The sequence below is a fragment of the Cornus florida genome, unplaced genomic scaffold (assembly GCF_030987335.1).
Source record: "Cornus florida cultivar Cherokee Brave unplaced genomic scaffold, ASM3098733v1 CherokeeBrave_3.0.0_Hap2_Chr10, whole genome shotgun sequence".
NCBI classification, from domain to species: Eukaryota; Viridiplantae; Streptophyta; class Magnoliopsida; order Cornales; family Cornaceae; genus Cornus; species Cornus florida.
This window is the reverse complement of record NW_026775580.1, coordinates 41,875,576-41,891,571: the sequence shown is the minus strand read 5'-3', so window position 1 is coordinate 41,891,571 and position 15,996 is coordinate 41,875,576. Positions and strand designations below refer to the sequence as shown.

General features: G+C 38.4%; 1 protein-coding gene across 1 annotated transcript; it reads right to left on the bottom strand.

Annotated features, from left to right (window-relative positions):
• Positions 1–1,532: 1,532 nt before the first annotated feature.
• Positions 1,533–14,935, bottom strand: LOC132276798 (DExH-box ATP-dependent RNA helicase DExH12-like). Its single transcript, XM_059778408.1, has 4 exons — positions 14,645–14,935; positions 11,372–14,359; positions 5,200–5,589; positions 1,533–5,106 (listed from the first exon to the last, which is right to left on the bottom strand). The coding sequence occupies exons 2-4, from the start codon at positions 14,327–14,329 to the stop codon at positions 1,915–1,917; spliced, it is 6,540 nt and encodes a 2,179-aa protein (XP_059634391.1). The 5' UTR covers positions 14,330–14,359; positions 14,645–14,935; the 3' UTR covers positions 1,533–1,914.
• Positions 14,936–15,996: the final 1,061 nt, after the last annotated feature.

Sequence of the window (15,996 nt, the reverse complement as noted above, 5' to 3'; positions counted from 1 at the left end):
TAAAAAAGATATAAATTTTTTTTCAACAAATTAAGAGTTTATATGGCAAGAAAAGTTTTTTTTGTTTTTGTTTTTTTTTAGAAAGTAATATTTCATAACTACCTAATTTTGCCATAAAATTTTCTTATAAAAAGCATAGAAAAATTAATTTTTCTTTAGAAAGTTATGTGAACCTGCATTTTTTTTTTTTTTTCCTATTTAATACTCACAAAACATGAAAATTGTATTCCCTTAACTTTTTAAAAATATTTCATGTTAACAACCAAATGCATATTTAAAAATTTAATTTTCCTTTCTTTTATTTTCACTTTTTACTATTAATTTTCATCTAAAATTATATAGTTATAATTATCACTCCGGTATGATATTGTTTATTTTGAATCTGAACTCGCACAGTTATGATCTTGAATTTTACTTCCAAAAGACCGCTCTTCTTGTTACACCCTAAAATTGTACACTTATTTCTCGGCCAATATGATATCCTGCCAATATTTTTTATACCATAAGTTTATGCAAGACGCTTTCCATGCTGTACGCCCTTTTCCCAACATAAGCCAAACAAAAAAGTAGAGAATTTCACATGGATTCACGTTTTCGCGTCCACCATATATGTATGTATGTGTGTGTGTATATATAAATAGTATATTATATAAAAATAAATATATATTAAACAACTCTGTCTTCTTCTTCTTCTTAACCCACTCTAAATTATCGAATGTAACATTTAGAATCAAAAAGTATTTTAATATTTAAACTATTTATGGTGCCGGAATATTCAATGTACTAGGAGTTGCAATTTTTTTACATGCTTAATACTTAAGTGAATTAGCTGTGAAACAATCTTTTTCTTCAATTTACAGTAATATTTAAACTAAATGGAATCTAGGAGTAGAGTATTATTTACCCATATATATATATATATATATATATATATATTAGTATGGATGTGCAGTTCTCTTCCAGGCATACAAATTTAGATTCAAATGTATTTACCTAGTATAGAAAATCTTTGAATTTTAGACTTCGTTTTTTTATTTTTATTTTTATTTTTTTGGTAAATTAGATTTGGTTTGTTTCTACCTAAAATATTATTTTATAAAAATGTTTTCCAATAAACCGGTGTTTGGTGTTTTTTTTTTCTTTTTCTTTTTCTTTTCTTCATAAAAAAATGTTTGCAGTGTAAAATGTTTTCCAAAAAAATGTTTGCAGCGTAATAATTGATCAAGAAACTGAGTTATATGCCCGAAAAAGGCCTAACAACAATAACAAGAATAACAAGAGAGAGACTACCAAGAACTATAGCCTAATGGCCTGCAATGAATGGTCGAAAGTGGATGCAACCCATACTGAAATAGCCACCCATACTGTGCAGTGGACTTTTTCCCAATATCATCATACTTTGAAGATTCCAATTCTGAGTCCATTGTAGAATACCTGTCCCATCCAGTTAAAACACCAAAAGAAGGTTGCAAGAAAACAATTCAATGATCATATGATTAAAAATGTCACAATGAATTCCATAAAAATTGTGATCCATCAAAAACAGAACAAGCATTGACCACCCAAAACCTAAACAACCATGGATGGGGATATATAACAAAAAGTAGCAGCAACATGAGTGATTAAACCAAGTTCTACATTTCTTAAGCTAAAATTAGCATCATCATAGTTTGGTGAACTTGTATGTAAACAGGAATATAATAAAATGGTCCAAACTAAGACATTAAAATAGCTACACAATCTAAACGGCCAGACCATTTGAAAGAAGTGTGTCACCACAAAATAGTTCAGCATGGAGTTTACAGAGAGTCATCAGTTCAGCAATTCAGTGTATACGCAACAAAACTTATTAAGGGACCGATGCCATGGTAGAAAAAGCTGTGCGGGACAGGTAGGGTTGCTAGATCAAGTCATTCATTCCTGTTCGCTGTCATAATCGGGAGCCCCTGGCTCCCTGGCTTCAACAGTAAACTTGTATTCCTGGTCGCAACCCATATATGAATCACACATGAAATAGAGAATATACTCCTTCTTTCCAACTTCTGCAGGAGCAGCAAAGTCAAGCTTGACCCTTGTCCTCCTTTGCAGTGAAACCCTTTTGATGGCAAGCAACTGGTTGCTTTCAGTATCACCGATAACAAGCCACCATCCCTCTTCTTTGGCTTTGGGGTACCTAGGGGCATCAACAGGTCCAACCTCTGTCCCACGCTCAAGATCCCGTTCAAGAGATACCTGCAAAGTGACATCTTCCCCAGCCATCACATTCTCATTATCCAACACCTCGTATTCCAAATCAATATTCGGGAATCGGTTGCAAAACCGAGCAATGTCAATTAACTGTGCATCAGACATCTGTAAGAGCTCCCGTCTTTCATCATCCTCCATCTCTACCAAATCAAACACAGTCTCTATTTTCTTTCCCGGGTTCTCTTGGCATTTCTTAGCCAGATCTTTTGTGAAGTGTGGAAGTTGCAGAAGCATGGAATCGCGCTCCCAGATGCCCTGGGTCACCATCTGGCTCACTTCCATTGCAAGAAGTGCTAGGCTTAGCCACCCATTGCTGGAAATAACATCAACCAATGCTTGAAGCAGTCTAGTGGCAGAAAGGAGCACCTCTCGCTGATCAGAGGCTAGATTCCCACCGACTGATTGCCTTGAGAAGTGGGCTTGTAGCAAGGCATTAGCCTTCACATGTGGGTCTGTGTATTTGGGATTCTCAAAGGAGAACCTTTGATGATGAATTAACTTGCGTATCAATTCTTCCTCTCCTGGACGCATTGGAATCTCTGCATACTCTGAAGCCGAAGCCAAAATCTCAAGAAGACCCTTCATCTTTGTTTTGGAGGTCAAAGAAGAACTAAATCGTTCTATTGTTGTGTAACTGATATAATAGTAAGATGCTATCATGCCAAGGTTCAAAGAGGAGAGCTCAATATCCTCCTCAATGGTAACACATTTGCTAGCTTCCAGATCACTCAGTGTGTTCTCTACAAGCTCCGAAAGGTGATCGCTAAGATGCCGGTGGCTAACACCTTGAAGATTGTAGTAGTTTGGATTTTGAGTTAGCCTTCTATACATGAATGTCCATGTGAGATAGTCCACAGCATCCTGTTTGTTCTGAATGACTCCAACAACAATCTCTGCATTCAAATTATCATGAAGGAAGTGATGCAAATGGCTTTCGACTGGCAGTGCTTCATACAAGAACTTCTTATAGTATTCTTTTCGTGGTGCATGGCAAAGGATGACACATTTGCCAGAGTTATCCACTAGAGGTCGACTGGCATGACCCATCATTTGCAACAGATCAGTGACTGGGTAATCAGTGTGAGCATTTTCTCGTCCATCATAATACTGTGTTCCCATAACCACCACCAAATGTGCTGACAAAGGCACTCCCCAGCACATTGAACTGCTCATTACACAAACTTGGATCCATCCAGTTTCAAACAGCGTTTTTACAATATCTTGATCCGTAGTAGTCAAACTCTCATGCAAATAGCCAACGCCGTATTGCAGTGTCTCTCTCAACATTGGTTCCTTAATCCTGACAACAAAAGGCTCCAGCAGTTCTGCAGACCGTAATAAGAAAATGGGCTTCTTGTCACTGTCCACACTTGAGTACGTCATCAAATCCACAGCAGTTAGTCGGGCATGCTTCCTGGTAGGAACAAACACAAGGGCAGGTTTCCCAGTCTTAGCATGTTGGACAATTGCAGTATATGTTGGTTTCGTCATTGCTTGCATCCTCGCATCAAAGTTGGCAATATCAATGCCCTGAATGTGTATTTCCAGAGGCACGGGACGGACACCAGGAGGAAAATTAAAAAGGCCATGAGAGGTAGCTCCAATCCATTCCCCTAAATCCTTAGCATTTGCAAGGGAAGTTGATAGAGCCACGATACGGATCTTGTTGTCGCCTTGAGTTGCAATATACCTCATCCTCGACACTATCACCTCCAAGATGGGACCACCTTGACCCCCAATCAAATGGAGTTCATCAATGATGAAAAGACTGACCTGCTGAATGTGCTTCCGCTGCTTCCAACGCCGGGATAAAGCATCCCACTTCTCAGGAGTGCTGATTATTACTTGACCTTTCTCAAGCAGTTTCAAATCTGTTGCCGTTTCCCCAGTTAATTCAACTACTCTCATTCCTAGACCCTCTCCAAACTTTCTCTTCCAATCATTATACCGTTCCGTAGCAAGAGCTTCAATAGGAGCAATATACACAGCACGCATGATACTCTCAGGACCTTTCTGATGATTCCTCAATATAGCAAATTCTGCACATATGGTCTTCCCACTCCCAGTTGGTGCTGCAACTAACACATTGTCATCTGTGTTATACAAGACAGTGAAAACCTGAGTCTGGACGGGATTGAAGTGCTTAAATTCATGATAAAGAGCTTCATACGATGGATTCCTTAATGCAGTCACTGGCAATGGCTGCAAGTCCAATAACTCAGTAGGGGGAGGATACTTTTCCGGTAAAATAAGATGCCTAAAAGAAACAGGCAAAACAGACTGTGATCCAAGCCATTTATCTGATACGACACGAATGAAGTACTGTGGAGGCAGTGGTTCATAGATTGCCACTGTGAAACTCAAGGCGTGGTCCTCATCAACATACTGTTTCTTTAGCATGAAATATTCATGATGGAGGATATATTCCCCATCGTTATCCTCCACAACAATCCAAAATGGCTCTACAAATCCATGGACTTTGTCCTCCCACTGGAAGTCTGGAGTAATTGTAAGTTCAACCCTCAAAACAGTGCGAGTAATTGGCTGCACATGTGCTGCCAGGTTAAGTTTTGGGAACTGGTGAATGAACTTGTGAAGGGTTCTTCCCATCTTGGGGAAACGAATAAGCTCTCCTAGCTCCTGTGAGGAGAGATCATAATACCTTTCCCAAGCCAAATCTTTCTTCTCCAACTTCATCAAAATTTCATTTGGAATTCCATTGAACTGGCGAAGCGGCGTCTGGACACTCCACATCCTCTTGTTAACCATTTTGCACAAATTTAAAGCCTTCTCAGCTAATTGCGCCCATCCTCTTTTCACAACAATCTCAAAAAGAGCTCGCATGAGACGTCCGGCACTCTACAAAAAGAAATCGTTCATATGAACAAACAGAAATATATCTATTTAGCTTATAAATTAAACAGAAAATAAAGGTCATATTAGACAACAAACCTGTGTTATGAACACCATGTCAGATGTCAGAGAAAGTCCTTCAAGCTTTAGCTGTGAAATATATGCTTGCAGCAAAACATTAATCTTGGCGCTAGGCTCTTCCAGGCTTTCCTTGATGGGAATGGGAACCCGATCTAAAAGCTTAGCCAATTCCATCTTCTCATCTTGTCTCACTGTTACATATTTAAATTCTTCACTGAGGGAAAACAACCGGCAAAGCTCAATATCACCCATTGTTGGCTTCAAATGCTCATTATATGTGGATATTGTCCCATGAGTAATATAATAGAAGCTAGCAATACGACCCAAGTCAGTGACCTGGAAATATCCACTTTTCCTATCATACTTTACCAGGTTGTTTTTGTCCAAGACTATTGCTGCAGAATGGATCTGCAAAAACCATTAAAAACATATCAGACATTTACTTTTATAAAATCAAGAACAAAAAGGTAATAAAACAAAACCATGCAGTCTCTAATTTTAGTTATTTATTTTTTCATATGTCAAATAATTTAGTGTATTCACTAACTAACATAAATCCTATTTTCCCCAACTACTTGGGGGCCACATGAATCCTATTTTTCCATTGCACTATACAAAGTTTTTCAAGCACTAGAGGCTTAATCACCACAAATTAACTGTCATAATTCGTAAACTACATCTAAACCATTCAAACCTTGACCTTCTCTACGCAACTTGTAACCCACAAGTCAGAACATGTAAAATATTGCACATGATTGAGTTGTAATCCTAAATGTTTTAAGGTGGATTCTCTCATTGACCAAAACATGCAAGCCCAAACTGTAAAAGGATCCTAATACTAACAACCTTGTTGCAATATGAACACGTTCAGACATTCTAGAGAATCAAAAGTCAAGCATTAGATTCTTAACGTATCAACTAGATCAACATATGAACCTTAAGAATATTACCCTTGTTAAGGTTCTCTTTATGTCTTAAACAAAATCTAAAATGGGGATTCTCATTTACTGCTCAATTCTATTAGGAAGATGGAAATTGGCACAATGATAAGGTTGACCCATCATGACAGCGGTCACAGGTTTGAAACCGGAAACCGCCTATCCAACCTCCATATGGAGCTAAGGCCGCATACATCTGGCCCTCCCCAAACCCTGCAATGGCGGGAGCCTTGTGCACTGGGCTAGCATTTTAATTAAGTGAGATTTTGTTGAAACCAAGACTGCATGTTTCACCTGCCAAATAGCTCATAAGAGAGTCGAGAAAGACTAGAATTCTAAAGCAAATTATTTGAAAATAGGTTTGATCATATTGAGTGACAGTGAGTCTCAGTTAATGAGATGCTGATTCTTTTTTCTTTTCTTTTCCTTTTTTTTTAAAAAAAAAAAAAACCTTTTATGAAGTTTTAGGGGTTCTTTATAATATCTAGATATTCTACACAACATTGTAATGGTGGTCTATGGTCAATTTATGTTACTGGGTCTTTATGCATTGGTTTTAGTTTACTTAGACAGATAACCAGCTAGTGCCTGTGCCTACATCCCTGTAGATTTTTTTTTTTTTCCCCTTGAGAAGTACCTGTGTCCCAATTTAATTGTTCTTTTCCAAAGAATCCAACATTTGTAGTGGACATACATTTAATGCATTGTCCCCCTTGAAATTCCCAAGTTGCCTTTGAACTTTATAGATTTATTTTTCGAGGTATTTTCAGGATTGGGAGATTGAGGAAGCTGTTGGTTTTCAGGAGTTGCTGTATCACTAAGACATTGTAAGTGGCGCCCCCGACTTTGTGGTGTGGGTTCCCTCTTCTAAGGGTCATTTTGAGGTTCGGTCATTCTTTAGATGTATTACAGATTGTCCAGGAGATGCATTCCCGTGGAACCCCGCCCCCCCCCCCCCCCCCCCCCCCCCCCCCCCCCCCCCCCCCTTCCTTCCCTCCCTTCTCTCAAGGTGGTTTTTTTTGTTTGGACATCTGTCTTGGGAAAGATCTTGACCCGGGATAATCTTAAGAGGAGACAGGTTGTGGTCAATTGTTGTTGTATGTGTAAGAGAGATGAAGAAACAGTTAATCATCTCCTTCTACATTTTCCAGTGGCTCGGGATTGCTGGAATTTGATGTTGGGTTTGTTTGAGGTTCAGTGGGTTATGCCCAGATCTTCTAGAGGCTTGATTAAGGCTTGGAGAGGTTGTACAATGGGGGCCAAGTCCGTCATTTCTGGAAGGCCACGCCTTTGTCCGTCTGGTGGTGTCTATGGCTGGAAAGAAATAGGAGATCCTTTGAAGGGAAGGAGAATTCTACTGGTGTGCTGAAGTTCTCCATTATTAGTCCTCTTTTTTGTTGGGTTCTAGGCTAAAAAGCACGTAAATGGATATGAGACACGGATACGACACGGACATGGCGACACGGTAAATCCTAAGATATTAGGACACAAATACGGCGGGGGACACGGCGAATAATAAATATATATTATGTGTATACATATCATGTTGTACTTTAAGAAATTAAGAGTAATATTATCTTTTATCAACCTACTAATGAAATTATTTTTGTGTTTTGCTGGGAAAAAGAAAGAAAGAAAGAGTATTAGGGTGTTGTTAGAAAAAGAATTAGGGTTTAGTTAAAAACAAAGGTAAGAATCCATAGAAGAGAATAAATTCATGGAAACAACGTAAAATATTGTTGTCAAAGGAAAAAAAGAAGTATCAAGGATTTGTGAAGAAAGAAAATAAGAAGAAGAAGAGGAGGAGAGAGAGGACCATCCACCAACAGCGAAGCTTGGTTGGTGGGAGAACAAGAGAGAGCCAAAGTTGATCGTGCAAGAGTTTGAATCTTTGAACTAAAATATAAGCCTAAATATATGATTATTGTAATATAAAATTGTTTTATAAAAAACTTTTAAGTAATTATTTAAATGACTACCATATTATGGGAAGTTATTACACAATTCCTCACACTTACACTTCAACACAACTTCTTTAAACTCCCCAAGAATGCACTTATCACAAAAAAAAAAATAAATAAATAAATAAAAAAATCCCCAAGAATGCAACACGAGTGTTGGACACATATCCATGGCGTGTCGAAGGTGTGTCCACGGCATTTCCAAATATTAAAAAAATAATTAAAAAAATTCAGACACGTATTTTATGTCGGGGAGTGTCCGGCACGTGTCGGTGTCCAACATGTGTCCTTGGATGAGATAGTTGATTTTTTAGACTTTTCGAGACATTAAAGGCCGTATTCGGCCTCGTGTAGCTTTTGAGACATGCATTCCCCTTTTGAAGGCTTCTTTATATATAATCTTATTTTTCAAAAAATATTAAAAAGAGAATTATATTGAATTTAAAGGCAAAAGTAGAAAGAGAGAGAATTAAATTATTGAGATGTAGGGAGCTTCAATTTTCTAGATTCACAATTTGGAGTCCAGGTCCTACTAAGGTATGAATAACTAGAGTGCAGCATATAGCTATGCAACTCTTTCAATTGCCTAAGAGACTATCGGATTGAGGACTTCTTCTCTTTGATTTCTGGGAAGCAGAATTTTCAACTTTAATCACATTCAAACTTTTCATTGTTTTTCCAGTATAAAACCAAAGTTCCGAAATCCCAAGTCACTGCTTAAACTATAAGCCACTTCGAACACCGAATTCTAAGTTGTCCAGATTTTCAGCAACACTACACCAATTTTTCTGTCCGACAATACGTCCAACCCAAGCAAATTCATTCGCAACACAAAACCTAGCACCTAAAAACCACAACCCAACCTGAAGTTCTTTCTCCCTGCCTAATCAAACCCCTAAACTCCTAAATTGATTATAACCCCTTAACCCCTCCCAAAAACACTAATGATATTTAGACTTGAGAAAGTCCTTTTTTCTAACAATCTCTACATCAAGCTTTATATCGTAATCTTATATGACAGTGTTTCTTTACGCCTGTCCAACATCGAGCTGTAATCTAATTTTACAATGTAGAAGTATATCCCGTCATCATTTAGGCCATATCCAAACAATATTGAATCAACCAATAAGTTACATATATGCTGTTATTGTCCGGCTAATTTCTTTTTTTCTTTTTCTGTGTTATGTCGGGCCTCAACCTATTTTTAAGTGGCTAAATACTAAGTGATTGAACTCCCAAATGATGAAAACTCTATTTGGATTAGGGACCTTAAAGCACAACCTATTTTGTGGCTCCTGATGAGAGGCTCTCTCTGAAGCTAATCACTCAAGACAAGAAGTTACTGGAGAGTGCCCTATATGTTAACCTGTACCTGAAATGCAAAATATCACTATAGGAAAACATTTCTACCTTGCTAACGAGTAACGTATATATTTTTTTCCTTCAGAAGGGTGAGATGCTGGCATAAATTTGTTCAGGTAATGTAAGTACAAAGGTAACCTATCTGTGAAAAGAGTTTTCATCCTACTGTGAATGTTTTGGAATCGGAGATTTGTGAAAAGACTTCAAACTCTTGATATATGAAATATATGATTGACCAAGGTTTTGCTCCCTTTTTCCAAGTCTATTCACAACTTTCAAGAACAACTTCAAACAGACTCTACACTTTTGACCAATTTTTTACCTTTTTCAATATACTTTGAGGTTGCAGAGTCCAATCCTAAGTTGTCAAAGAAGAAATTATTTTCTTTTTTGACAAGTTTGTCAAAGGAGAAATCATAAGCCTATTCCTGACTTTTACAAACCGAATTTGGATCCTTCAGACTAGACATCACAATGTGCCACTTCAGACACCCTAGTTTGCCCCTAGGCAAGTTAGGTGCGGCGGTTGCAAGAAAATATATCAGCTTCAAAATGGTGTTAAGCTATACTTTCAGCATGGAGTCACTACACTAGATAAAGAAGCAATTCTCCTTGTCAAATAAGATGTGCGGATACTTAGAAGGAACCATGTCTATCAGGAAAGTATTAGACACTGACACTTCTTTAGACACTATGGCATGTCAGACATTTCTTGGATTTGTTCCTAATTAAAAACAAGATTCTTAATTTTGGAGACAAAGCCAATGTTTTCTGGACACTTGCTAACCTGTGACAACAGACCAAGAGGTTTGATTTATGACTTGCTTTTATAACCAGAAGTCGACAATCAGAAAAGGAGGATACGTATGAGGTGGCCCTCCAGCATTTATAAACTAGCCGTAAAATGCCGTTACTCAAAGGCAGCAAATAGAGGCTTCAGTGGCACAATGAACAGGAGATTCCAAATGCAAGGAAACATTTTTATACTTCCAAGTCACCTATTTGTTTCAACGGAAACTGCTTCCAAGGAATGTTTGCTCAAGAAAATAATCTTCGAGATGTAAGCAACCATTTTCTAGCAAAGCGTCAACCCAAGTAGTTGTCGTTGTCATGCAAAGCTAATAGAAGGGCCGTGATAGATTTTTGTTAAGCTTCATAGCAAAGAAGGCTCCTGTGGACATAAGCAAAGGCTCTCCAAAAAAAAAAACAAAGTTCCCCAATGACCTTCGCATGAACTAATTTCTCTCAAAACAAAAGGGGACTATATAGGTATCTCTGAGTAGAAATACATGTAATGGGCCCAATCTCACCTATAGAGGAGAGTCAATTATCCCATCCTCCCCATCATTTATCTAAGTCATTTAATTGTTACTTATCAAAAAAAAAATTTACCTAAGTCATCTAGGACTACCTCAAGGTGAAAAGAACACATGCAATACCATATTTTTCTACCATCGGGAAGCTTCGTACACAGTCGTGAAAGCATAGAATTTTCACAATGCATAACCAATGATCTAGTCATCTCAAAAGGTGAAACAGTTTTTTATATTGCTTTGCACCCCTATTTCTCCTTTCTCTTATGTCACAGAACAATGTATAGAATAGAAAAAGTATTATCCTACAATATCGGGGGGTTCATTTCAGGTTGGAGAGGGGAAAAAGTTAGTATATTTTCTAAATGGTCGTAAGAGTTGTCAGAACCCCCAAAAGTTTATTTGTTTGTCTCTGCCTAGGGGAAAATAGGGGAGAGAAAAAGAAAAACTACTAACTTGATCCATCAGCAAATCAGAATGATTTTTATTAAAACATAAGTAGAGCAAGAGATAACTATGAAAATAGAACACTTTTAAAATGGACAATATGATGTCGATGCGAGATGGTCAAATAAAAAGGGTTTTCAAGCATTACTAAATTAAAGAGAATGCTTACCAGGTCAGCCCTTCTCTCCTCTAATAATCTATCTCTTGTCAGAGCATCAGGTTCTAAACCATAAAGAACAGGATTTCGTATCATCCGAACGTACAAGTAAGTGTAACTGAGCCAATGGCATGCTTCTCTGGCATTTTGGACTGTTCCAAGAACTATTTCTGCATTCAACTGATCAGCCAATTTGGAGATGAACTGACTTTCAATAGGAAGCTGTTGATTCATTAATGACAGATAATATTGCAATTCACTATGTCCAGTTATAATTATCCCCTCCCCATAAGAATCATATTGAGGCCTTCCTGCACGGCCAAGCATCTGCATAACATCCAAAGGACTCAGTTCAGTCCATGCTCCTTTCTCAGGATCGTAAATCTGGGTCCCCTTAATAATCACAGTATGAGCAGGCAAATTAACACCCCAAGCAAGAGTTGCTGTGGAAACCAACACTTGCACATGTCCATCAGCAAAGAGATCCTCAACAAGTTGACGGTCAGCCCTAGCCATGCCCGCATGATGAATTGCAAAACCATATGGCAACAGGTCTTTAAGGTCATTGCTCTTGACCAGTTCTGTATGGCTATGTAAAATTTCACGACTTGCACTATCCTCTTTCAAAAATTTACCAAGAGTGTCATTAGCAAGTGCGGTATCCCTAATCGCACGGGCCGTTTTCGCTGTTTCTTTCCTTGAGTGGACGAAAATAAGAACCTGATGCTTTCCTGCTACAGCAATCACCTTCTCATAACAAACATCATTCATCAACTGGAATCTCTGCAGTGGCTTCTTTACAGTGATTCCAACATACTGCTGGGCCAGAGGACAAGGTCTATAACCATTGTCAAAATGAAAGAGTCCTTTGTCGAAATCAACCCGCAAAAACAATGCCACATCTTCATAATTAGGGAGCGTAGCTGATAAACCAACCAACCTAATATGCTCCTTTGTGGTTTCAATTTGCCTAACAGTTCTTGCAACAATACTTTCTAAAACAGGACCTCTGTTATCATGCAGAAGATGAATCTCATCAATTATAAGAAGTTTCACAAGCTGTGTATAGGTGCGATCTCCTGATTTTCTAGTTATGATATCCCACTTCTCTGGAGTTGTAACAATAATCTGAGTCTCTTCAATTTGTTGGCGAGTCAGTGACTGGTCTCCACTCAGTTCCTTCACCTTGACATCATAATGCTGCAGACGATTTGACAGATTACCAACCACTTCGGCAACAAGTGCTTTCATTGGTGCCACATAGACAATCTTGTAATTGCTGTGGTTGAATGACCCATCTTCATTCCTATTCAATGCAATCTGCTGGAGTATGGTGAGCATTGCAACATTGGTTTTCCCTGCCCCAGTTGGAGCACACAGTAGAATATTATCTGCCGCAAAAAGAGCAGTCTCATAAACTCTACTCTGGACCCTGTTCAACTGGGTCATCCCTTTGAAAGCAGGTTGGGCCCAATCTGGCATGGAAGATATCTTTACAAGCTCTTCCCCAGGAGCAAGTGGTTTAGCTTTCAATGCCGGCACATGAACTTCTTCATATCCCTTCTTATGGTTCCTATAAGACCCCAATGGAAGCTCACACTTCTTCTTTGCCATAAAAAGACCACCTTGATGAAATGAAAGCTCATCAAGATCAAGCAATTGACGCTGCCCTTTCAACCAACCATTGTCAGCATCTCTATCCACAAGCCCCCTCCGCTCACGATCACCATCTCCAACACTCTCATCCTTCAATCGACGAGCCTCTTCTCTTATACTTTTCTCCAAATTCTTTTGCCTCTCTTTTGCAGTTGCCCTTGTTGCATGCAACTGCTCCAGAATTGCAGCCAAATCCGGCCCCAACTTCATCATATTTTCTTCAATCTCTTTCCTCTGCTCTTGGTCTTCAGACCTTGCTAAACGGGTACACCACACTATCTTAAGGCGGTTCCGACACAGATACTTTATGAGACTGAACTTATCAAACTGGAGATGATACAAAAGCTTATTTTCAACTTCACGGTCATCACCTTCAGCGAGAATTTTAAGTACCTCTTCTGCAAGCTTCTGGCTCTGCTGTGGATCAATCTGCTGCTCATATGCTTGAGAAATCTTCCTTTGAAGCCAATAAGCATCAATGTCTTGAACATTTAGGGCCATGCCCTCATTAGCTTCCTGCATGTCATCCTCGTCAATCCCACCGCCCATCTGCATCCCCGCTGGGGCATCTGCTTCCAACACATCATCGTCATCCTCTTCGTCCTCCTGCACCATATCAAGATCACTCTCTTCTTCCTCCTCCTCGTTCTCTTCAAACTCCACCGCAACACCCATGTCATCATCGAGAGCATCATCGCCATTGGCTGCAGCAGACCCAGCTGCATCACCTCCATCTTGGAAATCAGTGATAAGCCTCCCAATGGAAACCAGCTGATCAAATATATGGTTTGGTATAGGGTTCAAAAGTTTCTCAATATCTTTTTTCTTGTCAGGGTTCTTGACCGTGTCGTTCTTGAGGACAGCCAATATCTCATCAGCTGCACCACTAACTATATTCAGTGGCTGCCCACCCAACTGCTGTTGAATGACACTAAGCATGGCCTCGTAAGCCGCCCTTGTTTCCTTCGTCTTCGGCTGGTAAACTCCTTCATCAGTAGAAGTCAAAACACTTTCTTCCAGAATTCGTCTTCTCTTGCTCTGTCTACTAGGCGTAGGCTCGGAAGCAAGCGGTTCACGCTCCTTCTTCTTCTTTGATTTCTTAAGTTTCTCATCCAACTCTGGAGGTCTCCCCCTGTAAGCACGGTCACCGAAGGTCTTGGGGTCTATCTTCCCGTAGAGGGACTCGGGCTCGCCGGTGGGCTCGTGTGTGTCACGGGGGCGAGAGTCGGTGGTCAGTACAAGACTTGAGTTGGCTCGATACTCATACTGCTTGAATCGGGCGTGCGCTTCCGCACCACCACCCAGATGCGCCATTGTGAAATCTCGAATCGAACTTCAAAAACCCTAAAAAACCAAAAACCCAATAACCTAGGGTTTAGTTGAACAGTAAAAATTCACACCCGTATAAATACATAGATTTCAGACATTCAACAAATATAAATTTCATGGCACAAATTCAACCGAAAATAGAGCAATTGCACTTCAATACGACTACAAATGGCCTCGAATCAAAAAATAAACTACCCAAAAAAATAATTATATATCTACTCATGAAATAGAAGAAATTGAAATCTCGGACTAATGTAAAAATATAAAGAATGAAGCGAAAAGGTAGAACTATTCACTCACCGTCTGTAGATTCTTAGCAGCGACGATATCTACGAGACTCCTTTCCACCTGCGACTCGGAACTAGGGCAAACTCCTTAAACACGACTGCTATATGAATATAACTGTGTGTGTGTGTATGTGTGTGTTTAATGACAAGACGAAATAGAGACTGATATTAGATTGGGAACCGCCATATATGAGTGGCGGCCAAGTAAAATATGCAGAGAGAGGTCACTATTGGAATTACAGAAACCAAGTGTGGATCATGCCCTTTTAATACACGACTGTTCTATTCCGTTCTACCATGTGAATTCGCCCTCTAGGAACCGTCATATATATATATATATCTTTAATTTTACCATTACCACCTCTTATAACAATACAAAAGTAGTTATCAAAATAAAAATAGAAACTTGAAAAAAAAAATAATACCAATATATATTACTAAAATTTTATTTTAGATATTTCTTTAAAAGAATATAAAAACTTTTTTTAAAAAAATAAGGGAAAATTACATATAAATGGAGTTAAAGTTTCATATTTACTTAGAGACTGAGTCAAAGTTCCATATTTTTCTAAAATGGATTGCTGAGGTGGCACATGATTTTTTACTGTTTAGAAAATTATGGTGCCTAAAATGCCCTTCCCTAACAAAAAAGTAGTACCTTCAGTTCAAAAAAGTAGTACCTTCAGTTCAAAAAAGGAGTACCTTCGAAGAAAAAGTAGTACCTTCGCGGGTGTTTAAAAAACATGGTACCTGGACACCAAAAAGTAGTACATTCAGTTCAAAAAAGTAGTACCTTCGAAGAAAAAGTAGTACCTTCGCGGAAGGGTATTTTAGGCACCACAATTTCTAAACAGTAAAAAACCATGTGCCACCTCAGCAATCCATTTTAGAGAAATATGGAACTTTGACTCAGCCTCTAAGTAAATATGGAACTTTGACTCCATTTATATGTAATTTTCCCAAAAAATAATGTCAGTATATATTACTAAAATAACACTCATAGGAATGACTATTTTCTTTATATAGACTTGATTTGGAAAGTCTTTGTATTGACTATTTTAAATGATAACTTACCTATTAAGATGGTGTATCCCACCTTAATATGTTTCGTGTCACCAGGCCCTAGATGATTCACTTAGGAATGATAATGAAAGATCATTTGTTTTATATATTTGAACACTAGTGCCCAAAAATTTAATAAGAGAATTTGTGCCCAACACAATTCCTCAAAATCTAGTTAAGCTAGATTGGAAACACTGAGACATCTTAAAATTGAAATAGAAAGAACTTTTGTTCAAATTTTAAATAAAATTTTCTCGAATTTCAATTCTAATGTATTAATTTGATATTTCAAAATGCAACTTT

Excerpts from the sequence above, each read along its gene's own strand:
- LOC132276798 (XM_059778408.1), bottom strand. The coding sequence starts at position 14,329 with ATGGCGCATCTGGGTGGTGGTGCGGAAGCGCACGCCCGATTCAAGCAG. Across the intron at positions 5,590-11,371 it reads AGGAGAGAAGGGCTGACCTG|ATCCATTCTGCAGCAATAGT; the intron begins GTAAGCATTCTC and ends TGGTTTTTGCAG. Across the intron at positions 5,107-5,199 it reads ACATGGTGTTCATAACACAG|AGTGCCGGACGTCTCATGCG; the intron begins GTTTGTTGTCTA and ends TTCTTTTTGTAG.